At 38.6% G+C, this 24,816-nt stretch overlaps 1 protein-coding gene across 6 annotated transcripts in view; it reads left to right on the forward strand.

The window, feature by feature from the left end:
- ADGRA3 (adhesion G protein-coupled receptor A3) overlaps positions 1-22,201 on the forward strand; it is a 119,487-nt gene extending 97,286 nt beyond the window's left edge. For 5 of the 6 annotated variants that reach the window (XM_082462044.1, XM_082462045.1, XM_082462046.1 and 2 more), the window contains 5 exons: positions 5,675-5,799; positions 6,870-6,993; positions 14,817-14,962; positions 16,981-17,076; positions 17,214-18,820. In XM_082462044.1, coding sequence (XP_082318170.1) covers positions 5,675-5,799; positions 6,870-6,993; positions 14,817-14,962; positions 16,981-17,076; positions 17,214-18,456 — 1,734 coding nt within the window. In that variant the 3' untranslated portion in view covers positions 18,457-18,820. Of the gene's footprint in view, positions 1-5,674; positions 5,800-6,869; positions 6,994-14,816; positions 14,963-16,980; positions 17,077-17,213; positions 18,821-20,764 lie in introns of those variants that run through there. The other variant, XR_014263726.1, reaches the window with a different exon arrangement.
- The last annotated feature ends 2,615 nt before the right edge of the window (positions 22,202-24,816 follow it).

Consider the following 24,816-nt stretch of genomic DNA (forward strand, 5'->3'; position numbering starts at 1 on the left):
TCCTTTCTGAAAGTTTCCATATCAGTGTTAAAGAGCTTTCTCATTCTTTCTCACCTCTGAATATTATTTTATGATCTCACCATAATTTATTTGCATATTCCTCAATTTTGTTTGTTTCCAATAATTTCCATGTACAAAATTATTTTGCACATTAGAAAATCTGCAGGATAAATTATCTGAAGTAGAATTGGTAATCAAAGGGGGACCAACACTTTTTCCTTTTTTCATTAAATTGAGCTAATTGAGCAGTGTGCACAGATCCTAACTATATAGCTTGATGATATTTTTATCTGTGAACACATATTTAGCTGCCATCAAGATAAAGACTTTTACTTGAGCACTCAGAAGCTCTGGTATGTTTCTTTCTAGTTAATTTCCACTGTCATCTCAAGAGATAACCCTTCTGATGTCTATCACTGTAGATAAGTTTTTCCAGTTCCATATAAGTGGAATTGTATAGCATGCACTCTTTGTGTCTGGTTTCTTTCCCATCATTACATCTGTGAGATTCATCTTTGTTTTTTCATGTGGCAGCAGGTTATTCTTTTTTTTTTTTTTTTTCTGTATAGTAGTCCATTGTGCAAAGATATCAAAATTTGTGCATTCTACTGTTGGTGGGTATTTTGGTTGTTGCAAGGATCTGGTATCAAGAAAAAGCTGCTGTAAATATTCATGCACATGTTTTTTGATGGACATGTGCATTCAGGAGTGGAATTGCTAGGTTGTAGGCACCCATATGCTTTGGTAGGTAATGCCATGCAATTGACCAAAGTGGTTTTATTGGTTTACAGTCTCACCAGTAATGAGTTTTAATTGCTCCACATCCTTGTCAATGCTTGATATTGTCAATCTTTAGTTTTCGTCTTCTAGTGGTTGTGTTGTGATTGATCATTGTGGTTTTAATTTGCCTTTCTTTGGTGACTAATGATGTTGAGTACCTCTTCATTTTCATATTGGCAGTTTGGGTATGCCCTTTTGTGAAGTTATTGCTCAAGTCTTGCCAGTTTTAATTTGGTTGTCTGTTGTTTTCTTATTGGTTTATAGGAATTCTTCATGAGTTCTGAATAGGAGCTCTTTGTTGGATTTATGTGTTGCAAATGTCTTCTCCCAGTTCATGCCTGTTTTAATTAATTCAACTGTGAGAACAGAATACAACAGAGTAGATGGTTTACAAATAGCAGAAATTTTTTTTTCACAGTTTTGGCGGCTTAATTAAGTCCAAGATCAAGAAGCTAGCAGATTCGGTGTCTAATGAAGGCTGGCTTCCTGATCATCATAGATACTGTCTTATCTCTGTGTCCTCTCATGGTAGAAGGGGCAGGGGAACTCTCCGGTATCTCTTTTATAAAAGGACACTAATCCTGTTCATAAGGGCTCCATCCTCATGACCTAATCGCCTCTCAAAGGCAGCATCTCCAAATAACATCACATTGGAGGTTAGATTTAAACATACGAATTTTGTGAGGGGGACACATTCAGTCTATACACATGCCTTATTCCTTTTTCTTTTAATGTTGTCTTTTTATGAGCAGAGTTTCTAATTTTTCTAAATTTTCTTAGTAGTACTTTTTTATGTCCTATTTAAGAAATCTTTGCTTACCCCAAAATCATGAAGATATTTTCTTTTGTTTGCCTTAAGAAGCTTTACATGTGGTTTACCTTTCACATTTAGGTCTGTGATTTGATTGGAATTGACTTTTGTGTATGGTGTGTGGTAGGAGGATTAAAATCTTTAAATTATGCTTTGTTTCTTGGGGGAAAAATTAAAAGCAACATAGACGTCATAGTCTCGGGGGTTTTTTTGTTTTTTGTGGGTTTTTTTACATTTTTGATTTCAGATCTATTTTAAAATTTTATTTTATTGTCAAACTCTTAAAAATACTTACACTCTGACAAACAGAGGGTACCCTGAGATGTTTTTCTTTGGACTTCCTTCCATTATTCAGATCCTGGTGAGTTTAAACAATTACTGATATATAATTATTCTTATTATTGATATGATGATAATGAATTATTTAAAACTGCCAGTAATTTTATATTTAGTAATTCTCAGGCTAAAAGTAAACCCTTGTAAATCTCTGTCAAGTAAACAAAGAATTTCAAAAACTCTTCTTCCATTTATTCGGTTCCTTAATAATAACTATCTTTGCAGTTTTTAACATACTTTCAGGTATTCTAATGTTCTCTGAATTGATGCAGTTTATTTTGGTGGAAAACTTTACTTTCCGTTTTCTGGCCTATTTTCTTAAACTTTGCACCATATAGAAGAGAGTGACTAGAATCACCATTTAATGATGGACTGTTGAGTGAGCACCAGAGGCACAGACTTTTCCTATCTTGTCTATCACTATATTGCAAACTGAATGACACTTCTACTTTTTTTCTCATGGGTGTCTCCTAGTGGCCATTTATGGACTATGTATTTGGTAATTTTTTTAATACAAGTGATTTCATTTACAAAAAGAGAAAGAGGGCTTCCCTGGTGGCGCAGTGGTTGAGAATCTGCCTGCCAATGCAGGGGACACGGGTTCGAGCCCTGGTCTGGGAAGATCCCACATGCCGCAGAGCAGCTGGGCCCGTGAGCCACAATTACTGAGCCTGCGCATCTGGAGCCTGTGCTCCACAACAAGAGAGGCCGCGATAGTGAGAGGCCCGTGCGCTGCGATGAAGAGTGGCCCCCACTTGCCACAACTAGAGAAAGCCCTCGCACAGAAACGAAGACCCAACACAGCCATAAATAATAAATAAATAAATAAATAAATAAATTTAAGGAAAAAAAAAAACCAAAAGGTTGCCAGTAATCTTTAAAAAGAAAAAAGAGAGTGAAAGCAAGAATCATAGGTAGCAGTGAAATTACAGGATTTGAGGGTATTTGAGATGTCACCTCCTCTCCCTGTACAGGTAGATACTGTATTTTTTAAAGTAGAGGTATAACTGACATAGAACATTGTATTAGTTTCGGGTATACAGTGTAACGATTTGATATTTGTTTACATTGCAGAATGATCACCACAGTAAGCCTGGTTAGCACCCATCACCATACAGTTACAATTTTTTTCTCTTGTGATGAAAACTTTTAAGATCTACTCTTTTAGCAACTTTCAAATATGTAATATTGTATTATTAACTATAGTCCTCATACTGCCCACTGTATTGCCAGGACTTTATTTTATAACTGGAAATCTGTACCTTTTGACCCCATTCACCTATGTTTTCATTATAGTATCACAAAGCCTATATTGTTGACCTATATTATATCAATTATATTGATATAATTGCAAATCATTTTGATTCGGATTTCTACTTCACCTCTTTTGTTTTACTCTTTAACTTCTCTTAGCTTCTCTCCTATCCCGATCTTCGCAGTTATTTTAAATAGTATTCTCTTGTATTTTTGTCATCACGATAGGAGGTTTTTCTTAACTTGATTTGTTTCCTTTATACTGGGCAGGGGGTCTGCAAACCCTGGCAGACATTTGACCCACAGGCCTGTTCCAGTCAGCTGCCATTTGTTTGTTTGCTTGATGTTCTAAATGCTGGAAAGCTAGGAGTGGTTTTTAATTTTTTCATGGTTATATTTTAAGTGGTTAACAAGTACCTGCATAATAGCCTCGATTTTGCTCTTGGCCCGCACAGCCTAAACGGTTTACTCTCTGACTCTTCACACCTTTCCAAAGGTCATTTTCTCAGCAGAGGTTCTCTTTCACTTGGGAAGCTCAGTTTGTTGTGACAACAAAAATGCCCGTGCAGAAGCAGTGCTCTGTGTGACCAGTCAATAGTACTTGCTCCTTCCTCCAGCCCTAACTTGGAATTTTAAGAGTCTGGGTCCTCTGTGTCAACATCCAGCTTCTTTCTCATACTATATCACATCCATTTGGCTTTTGAAAAAAAAAACTGATTTCTTTTAAATGTAAATATTGTATATGACATATTTTGAGAACTGAACTGGCACTTTGATGTTTTATGAGATAATATCCAGCCGCCTGTGTCTTGTTATTCTCTGCAAAGGCTTGTGGAAGACACGCGTACACACTTTCTGCCCCTTCCCCAGACCCTGCCGATGAGATAATTGTGGTGTCTCCATCTCAGTAACTGCCCCAAATCGTACAGCTAGTAAGTGGTGATGTATTCTTGAACATTTCCTGGAGGAATGGAAAGCAGGCAGTGCACGGAAAGAGTCTAGAGACCACATTCTGGACGCTGAAAGTTTATCCTCAATTATTTAGTCTACATGGGAAGAGGAGCTTTTCATAGAAGCGAGGGGAAATGTGTGCACTCCAGCTAGCATCTAACTGGTTCCAGTTGCCCTAGTAGTTTTTTAATTTCTCTTCTAATATTCTGGACTTTTAGCAGAATGCAAGTACCTTGAAGCTGTGTACCATAGACCGATCCCGCGGGCATCTCACAAGGGCAGGTTCAGAATGGTGGCGGTAGGCTTTTGTCTTGTATCTTCCTTTTCGAGTCTTAGTTTATAGACTGTCAGCCCTGGAGGGTCCTGCGTTTAGCTGATGCCCAGTGCTTGGCATAGCGCCTTGCCATGGTGGGTACCCAGTTAACATTTATCAAATAAAGAGATGAACTATATGTTCGAGACTCATCACAGTGGGGTCGAGTGCCTGGGCTGGAATGCAGTTTTCTGTGTTGTATCTTCCAGTTTCCCATTAACTCTGATTTTTGTCAGGCTCCATGGCCTCTGTTCGTAATTTGTTACGGTGAGGGGCTTGTTAAGGTGTTCTAATAGGATCTTTTTGGATCTGTAATTATACACTGTCAGCCTCTGATTCTTCTATGGGAAAATGTGCTGCTTCCTTCCCTACTCCGTTGAGTCCGTCTTCAGTGTCCTTGTCTGTCACCCATTCCCTCCTGTCTTTCATCTAGTTTTTCTAGTTTCAGGAATTGTCTCAAGAACTTCCTGATTGGAGATATACCCATTGTGAATGCCTTCCCACATCCAGCTGATCTTTTTGCAGCTTTCAGAATCAGTTTAGAAAGAGAGTTTAGTGATAGGATCTGGTATTATTATTTACTGTTAACTGATCTCTGACCTCTTTGCTCCCATCACCGGGCTGGTCTTATGTTCATCAAACATTATTGTGATCTGATTGTGCATCTGAGTGCCCTGTGACTTTCAGCTCTTCAAGGGCAAGAACCATGGTTTACCACTCTGTCCCTGTGCTTTGCACCGTGTCTGGTCCATTCATTTGCTTGAACTTGACTGTGAGAGGTTAGAGAGGTCTATTTAGGCTTTATTGACTTGGAGATACTGCTGCTTTGTGCCTTATCAGCTGGTGAATGCACAGAGTGATAAGTGGGGTGAAAGAGCATCAAAAAGGATGAAGTCTGTGGTTGCCCTTCTAAATCACTGCTGTTCTCTCCCCATTACCCTCATAGGAGAGTCAGTATTCAGATTTGTAAAGCAGATGGTCCATGGTAAGACAAGAGTGTGTGTGTATGTGTATACACACACTGCATGAGTAGTTAACACATGGAAGTTAGGAGGGCAAAGTAATGTGTGAGGAAAATAGCATGAACCATAGTCCTTGAATAAAATGAAGAGATGTAAGGGCCAGAGTTCGGTTTATCAGTAGGTTTTAGTCACTGAGAAAATCTCAGTAACTAGATGTCCAGAGAAATGCTCCTAGAATAATGCTTTCCTTTCCCCCCCCCGCCTCAGGATTTGACGGGATCTGAACTCTATACCCAGGCAGCCAATCTCTTGCACCCTGTGGTCTATACCACGGCTGTCATTCTTCTCTTCTGCCTCTTAGTGGTCATCGTCAGTTACATATACCATCACAGGTAAGAAATAACACTTTGTGGTGAATAGAGGTCTGTGGAGTTTATTTCACATTCAATTAAGATAAAACTGAGTTTAATACCATGCTATCCTTCCAAAGTAAGGACGATTACTTCAGAATACCTACAGGCCTTCTTCACTTCATGCAATTCAAGACATAAATAATTAGTGCCTGTGATGGTAAATTCATCTTCTACAGCACCCAGTCATTTTGCTGGGTTTGTACCTGGGAAAGAATATGGGAAGTATGTGTTGGTGGCTGGGGGGTGGGGCATGGGGGGGAGATACGGTGGAGGCTGGTTACCTGCAGATGTGTCTCCCAGAACCAGACTGTGGTATCATTTCTGTTTTATAAATTCTTGCCTGTTGTGATATTCTTTTTTATAGACAGCATTTAAGAATGTCTGTGGCATTTAAGTGTGGGATATGGTTTTTGTTAATTGGAGGCAAAGCTACAGAAATTTTTATTTTATGGTGAGAAATAATGAACTGAAAGGATTTTTCTAAGCAGAAATTCACTTTACAAGATGTTTTGCTAGAATGTATTTTCCTCTTTAAGCTGGACATATGTGACATTTCTTGATACTTAGTTAAGAAACAAGGAGATTCTGATATAAAAAAGAAAGACTTCAGCATTTCATTATGAAAGGCCAGGAAGAAATGCACTGGGCATTTAGACCATGTTATCCTAGTAAGTCAGGAAAAATAGAGATTGGCACCTTGCAGAAATCTCTGGGAAGCAAACAAGTAATCCATTTGTCATAAGACATTGTAACTAACAAAAGCCCACATATTTCTTATTATGGAGATTTTGTTTAGCCTTTAGTGGATGTAGTAGTTCCATTTGACTTGTCTTTTTTACTGTACTGCAAAGTTAAATGTTAAGAAACTGTACTGAGTGATTTCTCAAACCCTGTGTGTGTCTGTGTGCGTGTGTGTGTCTGATAGTATGTTTTAATAAAATGTTTAAACATTTACATTTGGCCTTTTATGAGTCGGAAATGTTAACTTGAAGATGTCCAACTTCAAGTATACTAACCTGGGTCTTATTTTTTCCCTTTTCTTTTAACAGCTTGATTAGAATCAGTCTCAAAGGCTGGCACATGCTTGTGAACTTATGCTTTCATATTTTTCTGACATGTGTGATCTTTGTGGGAGGAGTAACTCAAACTAGAAATGCCAGCGTCTGCCAAGCAGTAAGTCAAAGTAAAAAACTGAAATGAAAAAAAATTGCTATTAGAAATTTCATGTTTCATTAACTATAAAAGGAAAATTGTTTCTTTAAAGCTTTTTTCTTTAGCTAATTAAAGTCAAACTGTATGTCACTTAAACAGTTTACCAGTATACTTCAAATTCTGAATTATCATTTCACAACTGAATATATGACTTATGGAGCTTGTCATTTTATCTTGGGGAATTTTGTGCTACTTGTAATGCCTGTTATAATGCCAAACATTTAATTAAAAAAATTTATAAAATCCTGACTATGATTGAAAGAGCAGTGACATTTTCCGACAGTAGGATTTTAAAAATTATTTTATCTATTTATGAAAATAATAGGAATTAGAAAAAATTTTAACTGTAAGATACAAAAATGAGAAACTTTTTACATGTGGTACATATAAAGAATTTAAAAATATAATCAACTCTTAATTTCAAATAAATTATTACACATGTAGCCTTAGTAAACAGTATTTTTGCAGTGTAAGTATAAAAAATCAGAACTTTAATATGTGAATAGGAAATATGTAAAATTTTATTTATTTGCATACTGTTTTCTGTGTACATGATGGCAAGCAGTGTCACAGAGTATTGAGTTCAGACTGCCTAGATTTGGATCTCAGCTCTAGTTTCCAGTGTTTCTGTGGTCAATTTATTTAACTTTTTTTGATTGCAGAAAAGCACATAATGAGATCTACCCTCTTAACAAATTTTTAAGTGTGTAGTACAGTTATTAACTATAAGGACAGTGTTGTACAGCAGATCTTTAGAACTTTTTCATCTTGCATGACTGAAACTATACCCACAGCTCAGCAACCTTCAATTTCCCTCTCCCCTCAGCTCCTGGCAGCCACCGTTCTACTTCCTGTCTCTGTGAGCTTGACTATGTCAATACCGCATATAAGTGGAATGATGCAGTATTTTTCCTTCTGTGACTGCCTTATTTCATTTAGCATAATGTCCTCAAGGTTCATCCATGTTGTAGTATGCGACAGGATTTCCTTCTTTTTTATGGATGAGTAAATATTCCATTCTGTGTATACATCACATTTTCTTTATCTATCGATAGACATTTAGATTGTTTCCAACTCTTGGATGTTGTGAGTAACACTGCAGTGAACACAGGAATACAATTATCTTTTCTAGATCCCGATTTCAGTATGTAACATTTCTGTGTCTCAGTTTTCTCACCTGTAAATTGGGAATAATAATCGAGTTGTTGTCAGATGATGTGTTTATTTATATTAAAAAAGCTGAAGTAATTTACAGGTAAATTATTTGAAAAAAATAGGAAAGTTTAGCAAAAGTGAATGTAGTTTAACATACAAAAGTTTGCTGCTAGTATGCAGAAATGCAACTGTGGGAAAACAATGAGAAGGTATCGTTTATATAGTATCAAAAAATATCACGTACTTAGAAATAATAAAAAATGTTCAAGATTTGCAGGTAAAAATTAATTATATATTAAAGAAGACCTAAATAAATGGAAAGATACACTAGGTCCAAGAATAGGAAGAGTGAAAATCAGAAAGGTGGCAGTTCCTCCTAAATTAACCTATAGATAAGAAGAGAATTTTTCATGAAACTCAGTAAAATGGTCTTTGAATTTATATGAAAGTAAAGAAGAACCAAAGATACCTAGGACACTTCTGAAAAATAGTAGAGTAGGAAGACTTCTAATGATCCAAACTTTTGAGGCTGTTGTAGTTAAAACTGTAACGTTTAGTGTAGGGATGGATAAATTGACCAACACAGAAGAGCAAGCTTGGAAGCAGACCCACGCAGAGCTTTGGTATAAGACAGAGGTTACTTGCCTCATCAGTTGGGTAAAGACAGACCCCACTGTACAGTTAAGGGAGCTGGGGAAATCCATTTGGAAAAAGATTAAAATGGATCTATACTTCAAGCCATTTTTAAAAAGTCAACTTTGGGTAGATTAAAAACTTACAAGTCCAAACCAAAGAGTTAACATTTATATTAGAAAATAGCATAATCCTTGGGATAAGGAGGGATTTCTTAAATATGACTAGAAAGGACATACATTGAACTAAAATAAAAATAAGATCTTTTTGAAAAATTAAGATTCCTAAGGAAAGTGAAAAGACAAGTTTCAGATTAGAAGAAGCTATTCCCAATACATAACCACGGACAGAGCATTAGAATAAAAAATATATATATATGTTAAAAACTGTAATCAGTGAGAATGCCACACACAGCCCCGTAGGAAAAGTGGCGAGAGTGACAGACAGCAGAGTAAACACAGGGCCAGGGTACGCCTGAAGAGATGTTCCATGGCATTGGTGGTCACGGAGATGCAAATTCAGATAGCTACCATACTATGCATTTTCTGTCAGAAAAATTAAGCCTGACAATGCCAAGTATTGAAGAACATGTGGATCCACATGTTTTATACATGGTGGGAATGTAAGTGGATGACTCCGGGAGGCTTTACCTTCTAAGGGTAAGCATTCACACACCCTGGACCCCCAGTCCCACTCCTGGGCTCAGAGTGAGCTGACACACGTGGAACAGGCGTGTGCCTGTGAATATTCATAGCAGCACTCTACGCAGTAGCAGAAACCTGGAAGCAGCCCCAGTGCCAATCACTGAGAGGGTGAATGAATAAACGGTGATATTACACAAGAGTCAAAATTAATGAATTACAACCAGGCATAGCAATGTGAGTCAGTCTCAGGAATATAAGTGAAAAATTAAGTCCCGTAAGTGACATTCACCCTGATATCTTTTTTTTTAATAAAGGTAAATGTAACTAAAATGAAACAGCACACTTTTAATGAAAATATATAAGTGCAACAAAACTGTATAAAAAAGGAAAACAAAGGAATGATAAACACAGGATACAGGGCGAATGATTACCTTGGGTAAAGGGGACCATATGGTTTGATACAGGTTTTTGACAAGATCTTACTTTTTGTCTTATTGAAAGATTCTTGGACACCTATTATTAGCAATAGCTAATGAAATAACTAAATGAAGGCAGGCTGTGCTTTTGTGCTTGGCCCAATCATTAGAATGGTCATTAACCTAAGGCTGATGATTAATCCAATATTGTATTCATGAGATCCAATTGAAAGTGTGTGTGCACATGCGCCCATAAGATTTGTTGACAGGATTAAATGACTCAGGAGTGCCTGGCATACAGTAAATGCTCAGTTAGATGCTAGCTATTACTACTATTGTTATTGATATAATTACCTCTTACCTGTGCAGAATATTTCCCTGTTTCAGGCCATTACTATACACCTGAAAACAAATTTGTTAGGGAGGCTATGAGAAGTTAGGTAACGGATCTCGGATCAACTTAATACGTGTACAAAAAACAGTGCTTCACTTTTCTCAGTCTTTCTCCCCTTCTTTACCTGGCCCACTCCCACTTACTTTGTAGGTCTCAGTTTACTGTCACTGTTTCAGAGATGCAGTCCCTCCACCCCCCTCCCCTCATTATCCTCTGGTGCTTATTAAAATTCCATGGTGCCTACAAAACTTTGTGATTGACTGTCGTTTACCTATTTGTTGTCTCTGGACTCAGCTCTACAGGAGCAGGAATTATATTGATTTGATTCACCAGTGTTTATCCAAGAATCAGTGTAAGACCTGACGCGTAGTAGGTGCTCAGCAGATATTGGATAAATCAACAAAAAAGGCCTCTGTTTGCTAATAGTAGAAATCATTCAACCTGGAGCTATTTCGAGCATGAACAATTAGGAGTGTATTCAGCACACAGTGGTAGTAATAGTCTCAATTCTATCTAAAAAATATTCATTGATTTCTTGGAATAGACACATAAATTTATTTCACTGAGGAAATGAACAGAAAGAGGCCATAGTAAAGATGACTGCCTTTCATCATCCTGAATGGTATTTTATACCATTTCTAGAATGAAAAGAACAGGAATTGCACTGAGTTATTAGAGTCTCAATAACAAATGTCTGTTAGTTAAAGATTTACCCAGAAAAGCTAGGGTGGGGGATGGGAAGGTTTTATATGTTGTTTTCTTCTGTTCTTTTTTTTTTTTTTTTTAACAATGTTCTTTCCTTCCTCTATGAAAGACATAACATCATTCTTGTTATTTCTGACCCAGACATGACTTACTTCACTTTGTTATTCTAGTACTTAATTCAGTTAGTAGCCCGCTGTGTCTGCCAGAACGACCCGTATGACTGGTTACTTAACCTAGCAGGGGCTTCACGTTTCTTGGGCTCTTCTTCCATCTCTAAAACTGAACCCTAAAGTGTCCACCTTTCACAGGCAGTTTCTGTATGTGCACATGATCGGTGTAGATTTGGCTTATCTCCCTTTTAGAGCTCACATATTTTATGAACAGTGTGCACAGGTTCTAATACAGTTTCCTCCCCGAAGTGATTGGTGGAGGTTATTAAATGCCCCACCAGCCAGGTACTTCCCATTCTGGTTCTTTTGTCATCTGTTCTGGGTGGTGCCGTGGGCGCACTCTATAGCCTTGAACTCTCTTTTTGCAAGAGGAGCCAAAGGAGAACGGAGAAGTGGAGTGGTAGAGTAGAAGGGGCTGTTGACTCAAGGTGGGAAAGGATCTGGGTTCGGGGTCGTGCTGTGCTGCCGAATAACCGCTTGAGCGTTAATTTTCTGGTCCTTGGTTTCCTTAGCTATGCAGTGAAAGGATTTGGCTGGATCTTATTTAAGTTACCTTGTTGCTCTCCCACTTCATGATTTAATCTATTAAATATCGTGCCCGCTGACCTTCTCAGGTGTTCTCTGATGTCTTTTATCCAGAGGACCGCTGCAGTGGCATGTGAGATGCATTGGGAAAGATTCAACCCATGGATATTAAGAGCTTTCTACTTGCCAGCTACTGCAAGTGTGTTATCTTAAATTTCATATTAACCCTAGGAAGTATTTCTTATTCACAGATTTTATTAGTACAGAAATTGAGTCTTAGAGAATTGAAAAAACTTGCCCCAAGTCACTAGGGCCTTTGGGTGGCAGAGGCCTGATTCAAACGACAGTCTCTTTGACTCTGTGTGTCCTGTCCCCCACCCCACCCCAATAACTGTGCTTGCCTATTTAGAGAGGACCCGCAGAGTAGAGGGGTCTACTGTGAGTTGCAGCCCTGCCAGTGACCATGTGACCTCTGGTGGATGATTTAACTTCTTTCAGCCTCAGTCTCCTTGTCTGTAACACCAAATGAATGGTGATGCTAAGAGGATAAAATAGAAGCATGTGCAAAATTGTCTGATACCTTCTGGGATACATAGCAGGCATTCAAAAGTGGAAGCTCTTAATTTTTATATATATTCGTATCTGACTGAGTATTAAAGATCATTTTTTGCACACTTGCTGTGCATGCTGCACTATTGTAGTTTTATTGGTGGTTAAAAATCCAATTGTTACAATGTCTGGTCTCTGGTATGTGAGCAGTGTATGGTTAGGTAACATGTATATATAAAGTGCAACTGTTGAGGATAAGTATTTTGTGTCCATTTTGCAACTTTGGATATTGATGTCCTGAGGTAAGGTGACTTTCTTAAGTTCTAATCTGTTGCATTTAATGAATCATTTACATGCCCTAATGAATTAGATTATTTATTTCCAAACTGTTTACAAATTTCCCACATGTATTTCTTGTTTATTTGGAAGAAATTGTGACAGTGAGGTTATATTTCAAGTATAGCCCAAGTGTCTGATGGAGAATAAAATAAGAAGCACCTCCCTCCTTTCAAAAGATAGGAATGCCCTCGCTGCTAGATCTCAGTGCCTACTTTATTCTGGTTCTTGTGGAATATTCGGTGATTTGTTTATGTGACTGTTAGCAGGTGACATCAGACTCCTGAAATTCCACTATTGGTAATAATTGTTTAACTAGAAGACTTCAGTGTCTTTCAGGTGTGAAAATTTCTCTGTGTATTTTGAAATGCCATAAGAAACACTTCAAAATCTAAAGGTTGAGTTGTACCTCTTAGATCTAAAACAAGAAAATTCTCCATCTTGCACCTCCTATGTTGAAAGTATTTTTAACTTCTGTTTTTAAACTTATTTACAGCCCTGTCTCATTCTTTTGACCTCTGCGTCAGAGAAAACTCTAGCAACAGTAGAGTATACCATTTTGAGTCAATATCAGTGATTTGTTTTGAATGTTTGGTTTCTATGCACCAAATCCAAGTATGCTATTTTTATTTACAATATTTCGTGTGACTCCAGATAGCTCAAAGGGTTATTTTATGCTATTTGTTCCTACTTATATCTGTAAATTTTGCTTTTCTAGTGCGGTCAGTAAAACTAACGAGAACCAAGGAGCCACTTTTCTTCTTAATAAGAAGATACTCTGACGGCTCTGGTTTGGCCGGGCTGGATCCACTCTCCTAGCCCTTCCAGTCATTAAGAGGACAGGGACTGCCCTGGGCAGTGACCACCCTAGTATTTTGCCCTGCAAAATAATACCTGAGCTTCTATGTCACCACGTTTAACTGCAGATTGGTTCTCATTAATATGAGCCTTAGGCAGCAGTCTGAATGTTTCTGTTACTGACCTAGGTTTGATAATGTCAATCAATTTGATTTTCTTGAAATTGGAGAGTCATCCTTTAAAAACAATTTTTTTTTTCCCCTTGGAGCTTTTCATTAATAGGATTTTACCTGTAATCATTGTATAAGAAGAAAGAATCAAAAAGATAGTAAGTAGTTAGATAAGAAAGCTGAACTATGTCCTTTCTGCTTCAATGACCCATGTATTTATTGTTCTTAAAACAGATTTTAAACCTCTCTTAGCCCCATACATATCTTCATCGAGAATTTTATCTTTAACTGGTGTTGCTTCAAACACAGGTTACATGATCAGCATACCCCCCATCACCCCTCTGGGAAGAAACTTGGTGTCATCATTTACGTATATTTCAGTTATCCATCATTTATCAAGCGCTAATTATGTCTCAGGTCTTGTGCCCATTCAATCCCTACAAAAACCCCTAGAGATGGTTATTGATAATCCTTCCACTGTTCAAATAAGGAACATTAATTTAGGAAAGGTTGACATTATTCTCTTAAAACCATACTCCTAATAAGTAATAATAAAAATATTGCCGTATTTTTAATTGCTTATCAGGGACCAGGCGATGTGCTAAATGCTTTATATAGACTGTCCTTTTCAAAGCCTCACGGTAGTTTTATATTATTCTCAGTTTACAAATGAGGAAAACAATGCGTGAGATGTTATGCAAGCTTGCTAAGGTGTCACAAGGGGTGGATTCTTGTTTTAAAACCAGGCAAACTTGTTGATTTCAGAGCTCACTCACTTAAAATAATCAATCTGTTATATTGCTCGCTTACCATTTTGATATATAAAAGCTCTGAATTAGAACTACTTAGGTCTCTGACTCTGTGTGCTGTGACTTTCACCCTCTAGTTACCCTTGACTTCTATATTCCTCCTTAAAACGGGCTTTAGGAACTCAACTCTAATTTATAACATAGCATCTACGAGTAACACGCCTTTAGCTTATTGTTTTCCAGGAGCGAATTCCGTGATATATTTAGAGTCATCTTGGGTATAAGTTGTAGTCTGTGGGCCTCCTAGATCCAGCTGTTGATTTGATCCTCTATTATACGTCTGTTAGAGTGCTTTCTTTGTTTCATCAGCAGGCGAAGGAATTGATCATTAGAATACACCTTCATACTGTTTTTGAGTCAGATTTTCAAAAGAAACTTACCAGTCTTTTTGATAAAGCTTACTGGCAGCTACTGTACTTTATGATTGTAAAGGAGAATTTTGTTTGTTTTAGTTCATGTATTCTTCAATCTTCTTTCTAGGTTGGAATAATTCTTCATTATTCCACCCTTGCTACAGTTCTCTGGGTGGGAGTGACAGCTCGAAATATCTACAAACAAGTCACTAGAAAAGCTAAAAGATGCCAGGATCCTGATGAGTTGCCACCTCCACCAAGACCAATGCTCAGGTATCTAATATCTTTGTGTACTGTTTTATGTTAAATGTCCATTACATCTTAAATTTAATGAAGCATGGTCATAACAAAAAATTGCTCAGTGAATTTTGGAAAGTAAAAAAAATGGACTTGTAAGCAGCCTTGCAACTGGGAGTGCTTTGTGAAGTTATGTATCCCACGTGTATTCGTTGAAGCAGTGATAACAAGCAACCTCTCCTAGAGAAAAGTTAGTTAAGAATGATCCCTGGGCCGTATCAATGGGCCATAGCAGATACAGGGAAGAATTGAAAGAGAACATTGAAGATTCGGGGGAGAGCGGTTCTGTGGGCAGGAAGGGGCAGCAGGAGTGCTGGGCCACGGTCAGATTGCAGGATGTGATTTGACACCCTTGTCAGTGGTATTAAAGGAACTGAGGGATGGCGTTTGGCCAAGAGATGGGAATCCTACCTATCCTCATGCAGCTTTCTGTTAGGTTTCTGTTAGGTTTCCTTTCTGTTAGGTGATTAAAAACAAAAAGGCAGCTTGGGCTGCAAAGCCTGTGCAGTCCCCAGTGGCCTGCAGGTACCCCCTTTGCTTTAGACAGTGCAGGCTCACCCTTTAGGATGCTCTCCTTCCCGCATGTCCTTGAGCTTAAAGAAACCCCAGCATCCCGGCTACCTGGCGGGTGGATGTGGGGCTTGCCTTGAGTCTGCTGGCCCCAGAGAGGGCGGTTTCAGTAGCATGGTAGGTGGAAGGAGCCTCATCTCACAGTAAGGTGACAAAGGTCAGGCACTTGATGGTGCTATTGTTTCCAGGGGTTTGTCACCAAAGGGAGCAAGAAAGAAGTTGGTGGTTGAGGGAAAGTTTTAGAAGATGGGGAAAACGTGAATAGACTTATAGGCTGGAAGGAAAATGCAGTGGAGAAGAAGATTTAAAGCTGCAAAATAAGGGTTATTTGAAAACAGGCAGCCCCAGAGTTGGGTGGGGAAGGAGTGGCAGAGAGGAATGTGGAGCCCGAGATAAATTTGGGTGAACTGATGCCTTCTTTTCAGGTAAGAAGCAGCTATGAATTAGTATAGCAGGAAGAAGGGCAGGGTCACGGACGTTGGCCTGCCTCTAATCTGTGAAGTAGAAGACAGGGTTATAGTTTTATAGGGTAATTAGCTGTCTTTTTCAGCAATGATATCATATTAAAGGATTTTAGTACCTGTGAGAATGACTAAGAAAAAATGTATGGAAAATGTGTTACGAATATTGCCTTTATCCAGCCAATTAGCATTTGGACTGTGTCTTTGGACCTGGCAAATGCAGAATTAAGATTGGCTGTACCCAGGGGTAGCTAGCCGGGGCAGGACGTTCCCTGTTCTCTTTTCAGAGAACTCAAAGGAGCTGCACCTCCCCGCAAAAAGTTGTTCTTTGTAGGACCAGCCACTCTGTCTCCCTCATTTCTTCCTGCACCAGCTAGTCTGTGGGAAAGGGGTCAGGAAGGGCCTGAGTGCTGCAGGACGTTGCTGGGATCCAGGTATCTTCCTTGTCCCAATCTCAGTTGACTGAAGGTAAGCATACACAGCAGTAGAACATCCTGGAATATGCAGGTTTAGCCGGACATGAATAAATAAATAACGTCATTACATATTTAGTCTGAACTGTGGCACAGTAAGATCTTAAAGTCCGTTATGTAGTGGACTAACTTTCTGCTTCATCAGCTGAATCTAAAAGAAGCCCCATTCCCCCAAAAGAAAAAAGTATAAACTAAAGCCCTACCTGTAGTAGCTTACTGTTACTTTGCCTGTCCACAGGGTGGCAGAAGCTGATCAGCTTTCCTTAACTCAGAAAACTTACGCTTTCTTTAAAAAAAGAAATCCAAAATAAATAAAAACTTTAAAAAGTGTTATTGTTAACAAACCAGCCTTTAAATGTCAACCTTCAATGCATTATTGGAATAGTAATGAATCTTGAAGGAATAACTTCTGCAGTACTGAGATACTGTGATGTGTCCACCTTAATAAATTGGATTGATGTGCTGTTATTTCCATCACTGCCCTTTCTAGGTTTTACCTGATCGGTGGCGGGATACCCGTTATAGTTTGTGGCATAACAGCAGCAGCAAACATCAAGAATTACGGTAGTCGGCCAAATGCGCCCTAGTGAGTATTTAGTGTTCTCTGTGTACCTGAGTCGATTGCCTTTCTTCTGTTGCCTAAGCACTAAAGTTTACTGCAGTTTCTTAAACACTTTGTTGACATATGTAGCATCTGAGCTGGTTCACCATTTTCTTTCCTAGCTGCTGGATGGCATGGGAACCCTCCTTGGGAGCCTTCTACGGGCCTGCCAGCTTCATCACTTTTGTAAACTGTATGTACTTTCTAAGCATATTTATTCAGTTGAAAAGACACCCCGAGCGCAAATACGAGCTGAAGGAACCCAGTGAGGAGCAGCAGAGGCTGGCAGCCAACGAAAATGGCGAAGTAAATCATCAGGATTCCCTGTCTCTCTCCCTCATTTCGACGTCAGCCCTGGAAAATGAGCATACTTTCCATTCTCAACTTTTGGGAGCCAGCCTTACCTTGCTCTTGTATGTCGCTTTGTGGATGTTTGGGGCCTTGGCTGTTTCTTTGTATTACCCTTTAGACTTGGTTTTTAGCTTCTTTTTTGGAGCCACGTGTTTGAGCCTCAGTGCGTTTATCGTGGTTCACCATTGTGTCAACAGGGAGGACGTCCGGCTCGCGTGGATCATGACTTGCTGCCCGGGCCGGAGCGCGTACTCGGTCCAGGTCAACGTGCAGCCCCCCAGCTCCAGTGGGCCGAGCAGGGAGGCCCCCAAGTGCACCAACAGCAGCACAGAATCTTCGTGCACAAACAAGAGTGCATCGAGCTTCAAAAACTCCTCCCAGGGCTGCAAATTAACAAACTTGCAGGCTGCTGCAGCTCAGTGCCATAGCAACTCTCTACCTTTGAACGCCACACCTCAGCTTGACAATAGTCTGACAGAGCATTCGATGGACAATGATATTAAAATGCATGTGGCGCCTTTAGAAGTTCCATTTCGAACAAACGTACACCCAAGCCGCCATCATAAAAACAGAAGTAAAGGGCACCGGGCCAGCAGACTCACAGTCCTAAGAGAATATGCCTATGACGTCCCCACGAGCGTGGAAGGCAGCGTGCAGAATGGCCTGTCGAAAAGCCGGCCGGGCAGTAATGAAGGACACTCTCGGAGCCGAAGGGCTTACTTAGCCTACAGAGAGAGACAGTACAACCCTCCCCAACAAGATAGCAGTGATGCTTGTAGCACACTTCCCAAAAGCAGCAGGAATTTTGAAAAGCCCGTTTCAACTAGTAGTAAAAAAGATGCATTAAGGAAGCCAACTGTAGTTGAACTTGAAAGTCAGCAGAAGTCTTATGGCCTCAACTTGGCCATTCAGAACGGACCAATCAAAAGCACTGGGCAGGATGGACCCTTGCTGGGTATGGATAGCACTGGCAATGTGAGGACTGGATTATGGAAACACGAAACTACTGTGTAGCATTGGTGGGCTTCCTGGGCAGAAATCCATATAAACTGTGATACTCACATTCCTTTAAGCTATGAACATGTAAAAACCGACTGTTTACAGCCAACTTAGGGATTCAAAAGAATTTTGAATAAACTTGTAAGTTTTGGATTTTATGTATTTTATATCCCCCACGTGTTGCTTTTTTATGAATTTTGAAAAAAAAAAAAACCCTCTAAAAAAAAAAAACTCTCTAAAAACCCTCTGGTGCTTGTTTTAGTTGTCAGAGCACCAGCAGGACATTTTGGGAATCTGAAATGTAATTTTCTTGGGATCTGTAATATCTACTTAACATTTCAGGCTTGTATGTAATACAATAAATAGGTGTTTGTCATTGTGTCAATCTTATATTTTTACATTTCAGGAGCATTTAGTGCTATTTGAATGAAGTTTGTGCATTGGGATAGTTTAATGAGAATTATACATGTATCAGTTATCAGAGTTTTACATGATTAGCTCCACTGATGGCATATAAATCAAAGAGCTTTTGGATTGTTGTATTTTATAAATACAGTTTTTTAAATGCTACAAGTTTTTTTTTTTTTAATCTCACAGAATTTTTTTTGAAAATGGAGATGCCTGAAAAGCTTTTCCTAAATTGCATTACTTTTGCCCATCTTATTAATACTATTTTTGATTTTTTGTGGCTTTTCAGTGGTTTATATTTGGGTTTACTTATTCTTTTTTTTTCCCCCAGCACGTTATTTCTGTTTTAATTGAAATATAATTGACTTATTATATTAGTTTCAGGTGTACCACATAGTGATTTGTTTGATATTTTTATACTTTATGAAGATAGTAATCACCATGGTAAGTCTAGTTACCATCCGTCATTATACAAAGTTCTTAAAATATTTATGACTCTGTTCCCTATGCTGTACGTTGCATCCCCATGACTTAATTATTTTATAACTGGAAGTTTGCCTCTTCATCCCCTTCCCATATATGAACGTAAATGAAGAGGTGTCATACAAGGTTCACGTTCACTTATTTTGGATTCTTCAATATTGGCTCCTATCTGTTGGCTGTTACTTTGTTCTTAAACAGATAAAGTTCCTCAGGTTCATGCTAAAGTTCTAATTTTTAAATTCCACTCTAAGGGCAAAAACAGGTCTGATGCAAAAGTTATCGTTGGTCAATGATGCACTGCAGTCCTTATCTATCTCCTGTCTCCAGGCTTACTGGGGTCCTTTCTGGGAAAGTTAGATCGGGTCTGCCCTGGCTCCTTTGTGCATTCGCTTCTCACCGATATGCAAGTCAACGCCTGAAAAGATTGGCAGAGCTTAGATCTGTTTTTGGCAGTAGTCTCAAGGTTTGAATCAGATCAGATTCAAAATATATATCCAAGAAATGCTAAAGTCAAACTTGATAAACCTCAAAATCTGAGCAATTTACTGCTTACTTAGAGTAATTCTCAGAGATGATACCAGGCGATCACACATTATAGTGTAAGTGTTCACTTTTCATTGGGTTACTGCATTAGAAATTATTTTGCTTCACAATAATAAAACTGGTGGTTCTAGTTAAGCCTTTTGTTAGGTGTTGTTTTAAAGGCATTCTTTTTGGTGGAGGAAACAAGACAATTAAGTAGATAGATCTGGCACCTGTACATTTAACTACCGCCTGGCCTAGGGTCTCCAGGTAAGTTGATATATATGTGCAGGATGATGTTTAGAAATGACCAAGACAAACTAATGAGAAATGGAGTAAATAATTCTTGTTTTTAATTGTTATTGTTATTTAAATTTTGCTCTGTTATTTTGCAGTACATCATTCCAATGTTTAATCTGTTTCTTTGACCCATAGGTCAAATAGAAAAAGGACTTTGTTCTTCTGCTTTTTCCTACTTCCACAGGAAGTGAGGGCTTTGTCTTCTTGGAAATGTTCACCCTTCAGTAAGCATTTATTAATTTAAACAGAGCTTCTTGTAGGTAACAGAAGGAAAAGAAGCCTGGGACTGGTAGAGTTGGGGATTGGAAAGAAATCAAATATTTGGAATAAAATGAAGATTCCGCTAAAAATATTCGGAGTGTTTTGATATACAAAGCATAGTTGATGAGTGATGACTTGATGCATTATATTCTTAGCATTTGAATTGAAATTTGATGTTTGTGAATAAGAAGTGAATAAAACATTGCATCCTTCCCATATTTGTCTTTTATAATCTATGGCTTGTTGCTAGTTGAGGTTTCTCTGTTTTTCATAGAATCATAAACTCTTAAGATATGTTTCAGTTTTCTTAAAAATCGGTTCATTCATTTTCCTCATTTTAAATTTTCAGCAACTGAGGCTCAAAGAGTTTCTTACCTGCTGAAGTACCAGCAGGTTATGCCACGTCCAGGACCAGGTCCATGTTCTCTGATGCCACGGCCGCTGTGCTTTGATTGCTTCTCTGAAGGCAAGCACCCGTGCTCTTCACAGTGTCTATTATGTATAATTTTACTAAACTTTATTCTCATCCTGGTTATTTTGAGTTTTGTTTTAAATTTCATTTATTTATTTATTTTTGGCTGCGTTGGGTCTTTGTTGCTGCACGCGGGCTTTCTCCAGTTGCGGAGATCAGGGGCCACTCTTTGATGAGTGTGCCAGCCTCCCATTGGCGGTGGCTTCTCTCGTTGCGGAGCACGGGCTCTAGGCGCACAGGCTTCAGCAGTTGTGGCACGCGGGCTCAGTAGTTGTGGTACGTGGCCTCCAGAGAGCAGGCTCAGTAGTTGTGGCTCACGGGCCCAGTTGCTCCGTGGCTTGTGGGATCTTCCCAGACCAGGGATCCAACCCATGTTCCCTGCATTGGCAGGCGGACTCCTAACCACTGTGCCACTAGGGAAGTCCCTATTTTGAGTTTTAATTTCATAATGAGATATAATTGGTCATATTCTACTTAAGGAAACACACATGATTTATTCCATGAAAGTTTTTCTTTAAATCAAGCTGTTATATACTATGCAATGTGTGTACTATGCACACTTTATATATATATATAATGATGTTATATGCTAATCTATTTTTAGGTAACAATTAGAAATTAGGTTTGTGTATGAGTATTTTTTGTGATTTATATACATGTGTAAAAGTATGTTAATATTTCAGGTTGTAAATAGGTGGCAACTAATTTCTAAATCTCAGGCTATTTTGCACGTGTAACTTAATGTAACTCTACATCCATGTTCACTATTTATCTAAATTGGTATAATATAAACAGATGGCAATTTATGTGTAGATGCTAAGGTTTAGATTGTGTTTATTATTGAGAAGTAACAATGTTAAAACCTTTAGGCCTGTGTATTTCAGGCATTGAGTTCAAATACCCAAACTGAAGTTGGTTGAGACCATAAAAAATGAGGAAGTAAAAAAATTAGCTGAATGCATTTGATGCAGGAATTAAACTAAATCATCAAGTTAAGTGTTGCATACAACAGCAATCCGAAATTTAAAACAAATGTTAATTTTGTTTTTCCTTTCACATTCCCAGAATCATTCAATTACTTTAATATTCACTTCAGTGCTCTTAGCTAAGAAATGATTTGATTATTTATAACTACTTAACAATATTTCCCGAACTTAAGTCATTTTATCATTTATGCCAATTTTGCTGTATTTTCCCTAAATTTATATTAATACTGTCATATGGATCAACTCACTTGTTTTCCCACTGAAATATAAGTAGTAATAAAACCAATAGATTTATTTGTATAAATAAAGCAAACTCTTCAAGGAGAAATTTGTAACTTTATAAATTTGTTAGTAATAAAAATCTTTGACTATATATTGCTTGGTTTTAGACAAAGATGAAATAGCAATCAATAAGATTTTTTTTAAGTTTTGGTATTAATTGAATTTTCTTCCCAACCTACCTACGGGTCTCCAGTCTAGAACCATGTCTTATATTGGCCATTAGAGGCTCATAGCCAGTGGTAATACTGGAATACTGGAGGCATCAATTGAGGAACACAAGTTGAGTATTAACTTAATCACTGTAGGTTAATGAGTCCTGTCTTTCTACCTTCCCTGGTGTACCCAGCTCTGTGTGGGATGAAGTCTCAGGCAGCCTCTGGTCATAGGTTTTTTTCAGCATCTTTTCACCGTGGATGTCATTGACTCAGAGGTGGATACTGAGTGTGAACTTACAGGACCATAATATTAATATTAAGAACCCCCGGGCTTCCCTGGTGGCGCGGTGGTTGGGAGTCTGCCTGCCAATGCAGGGGACACGGGTTCGAGCCCTGGTCTGGGAGGATCCCACGTGCCACGGAGCAACTGGGCCCGTGAGCCACGATTGCTGAGCCTGCGCGTCTGGAGCCTGTGCTCCGCAGCGGGAGAGGCTGGGATGGTGAGAGGCCCGTGCACCGCGATGAGGAGTGGCCCCCGCTTGCCACAACTGGAGAGGGCCCTCGCACAGAAATGAAGACCCAACACAGCCATAAATAAATTAAATTAATTTAAAAAAAAAAAAAAAAGAACCCCCCATTTGTATAGTCAGCAGTGGACCGCTACCTTTGCTTATAGAGTTTGATGCTTAGAATTAGCTTAGAACTTGTTTAACGAAGTTTTGCTTCATTCTGTTTGAAACATGTACTGTCCTTCTGTGTCATGTATATAAAATGGTAGAAGGAAAAAGAGTTAAATTCCGTTGTATGCTGCTGCCATCTAGTTTGAGCCTATCTGATGAAGGCTTTTATTTACCAGAGTATTCTAAGTATATTCAAAAAGTTCAAAATATTTTCAGAGGGCTCTTCAGATGCAGTCCTTAATGGGGTTGTTCCAACAATATAAAGAATTCAGCTAATCATATTTTCAATTTTGCTATCATTGTGTTCATTCTGTCTTGGCATATAATATTGATGAAGTTTTGCTTGTACAGAAAAATTGAGTGTTCAGATGAGCAAATATATGCAACTTATGATTGGTTGCAAAGCCAGGTCTAGTCACGTGTACCAACTCAGGTTGAAGATTGTGTCTAGGAAGATACTCCACGTGAAAGTAATGAACTCCAGTTCTAAACAGGTATTTTTTTGTTATCAGTGTCCATTCCTTTATGAAACTGTGTAAAAACGTCAATTTGGTGGCCAACCATGGTTAACAAATTTTTACCGCTTAGTTTTTTTTTTAACTTTCATGTTGAGTCTGGGTAAACTTTTTTAAAAAGTCAACATTTTAGAGGCTTAACGCAATAAAAGTTTCTTGCTGAAGTAATAGTCTGGCATGTATGTTCCTAGCATGGCACCTGTCCCCAGGAGTTCTCACCCAGGTTTCTGCCCTTCTCTTGGTACTTCCTCAGAGGGTGGGGGATGGCATATGGGAGGGTTTTATGGATCAGGCCTGGAGATGGCATATATTTTTTCTACCCACACAGTCCATTGGCCAGAACCCAGTTGTGGCCACACCTAACTACACGGAATCCAGGAAATGTAGTCTAGGTATGTGTCCAGGAAGGAAAGGGAGATGGCTTAGTGAGCAATTAATCAGATTGTCACAGGGATAAATTCCTGGTATGTTCAACAGTGAGCTTTATTCCCACCTAGTCTTCATTACCTTTTTTAAAATCTTACTTTTAAGCACTGACCCTTTATGAGTTCCAAACAAAAATGCTAGGTTTTAGGTCAGTTTGCAAATTATGTGATGGTCAGTTTTGAAAAGAATTCAATAGAAATTCAGTATCCATTCTGCTGAACTATGTCCTTCATATTCTCATTTAAAAATGATTATATTGGAAGGCTCATTTCCTAAAGGTTAAATATATACACAGTTGTTCTGCAATCAATCCCTAGAACTTTTTGGTCTTGCAAAATGGAAACTCTATACCCATTAAACAACAACTCCCCACTCCCCGCCCCCAGCCTCTGGCTGTCATCATTCTAGTTTGTTTCCGTAAATTTGAGTACTCTACACACCTCATGTAAGTGGAGTCATACAGTATTTGTCTTTTTCTGACTGGTTTATTTCATTTAGCATTATGTCCTCAGGGTTCATTCATGTTGTAAGCATATGTCAGAATTTATTTCCTTTTTAAGGTGGCATGTATATTCCACATTTTCTTTATCCATTCATTTGCCAGTGGACATTTGGGTTGTTTCTACCTTTTGGCTTTTGTGAATAGTGCTGCTATGAAAATGAGTGTACCTCTGTACACTCTCTCTTCTAGTCCCTATTTTCAGTTCTTTTGGGTTTAGGTTCAGAAGGGAATTACTGGATCATATGGTAATTCTACTTTAAAATTTTTGAGGAACCACTGTACTGCTTTTCCTAGGGGCAGCACCATCCTACTTTCTCACCAACAGTGCACAGGGGATCCAATTTCTCCACATCCTTGCCAAGACTTTTTTTCTGGGGTTTTGT

The sequence above is a fragment of the Balaenoptera physalus genome (genome assembly GCF_965194825.1).
Source record: "Balaenoptera physalus genome assembly, chromosome: 5".
Lineage (NCBI taxonomy): Eukaryota > Metazoa > Chordata > Mammalia > Artiodactyla > Balaenopteridae > Balaenoptera > Balaenoptera physalus.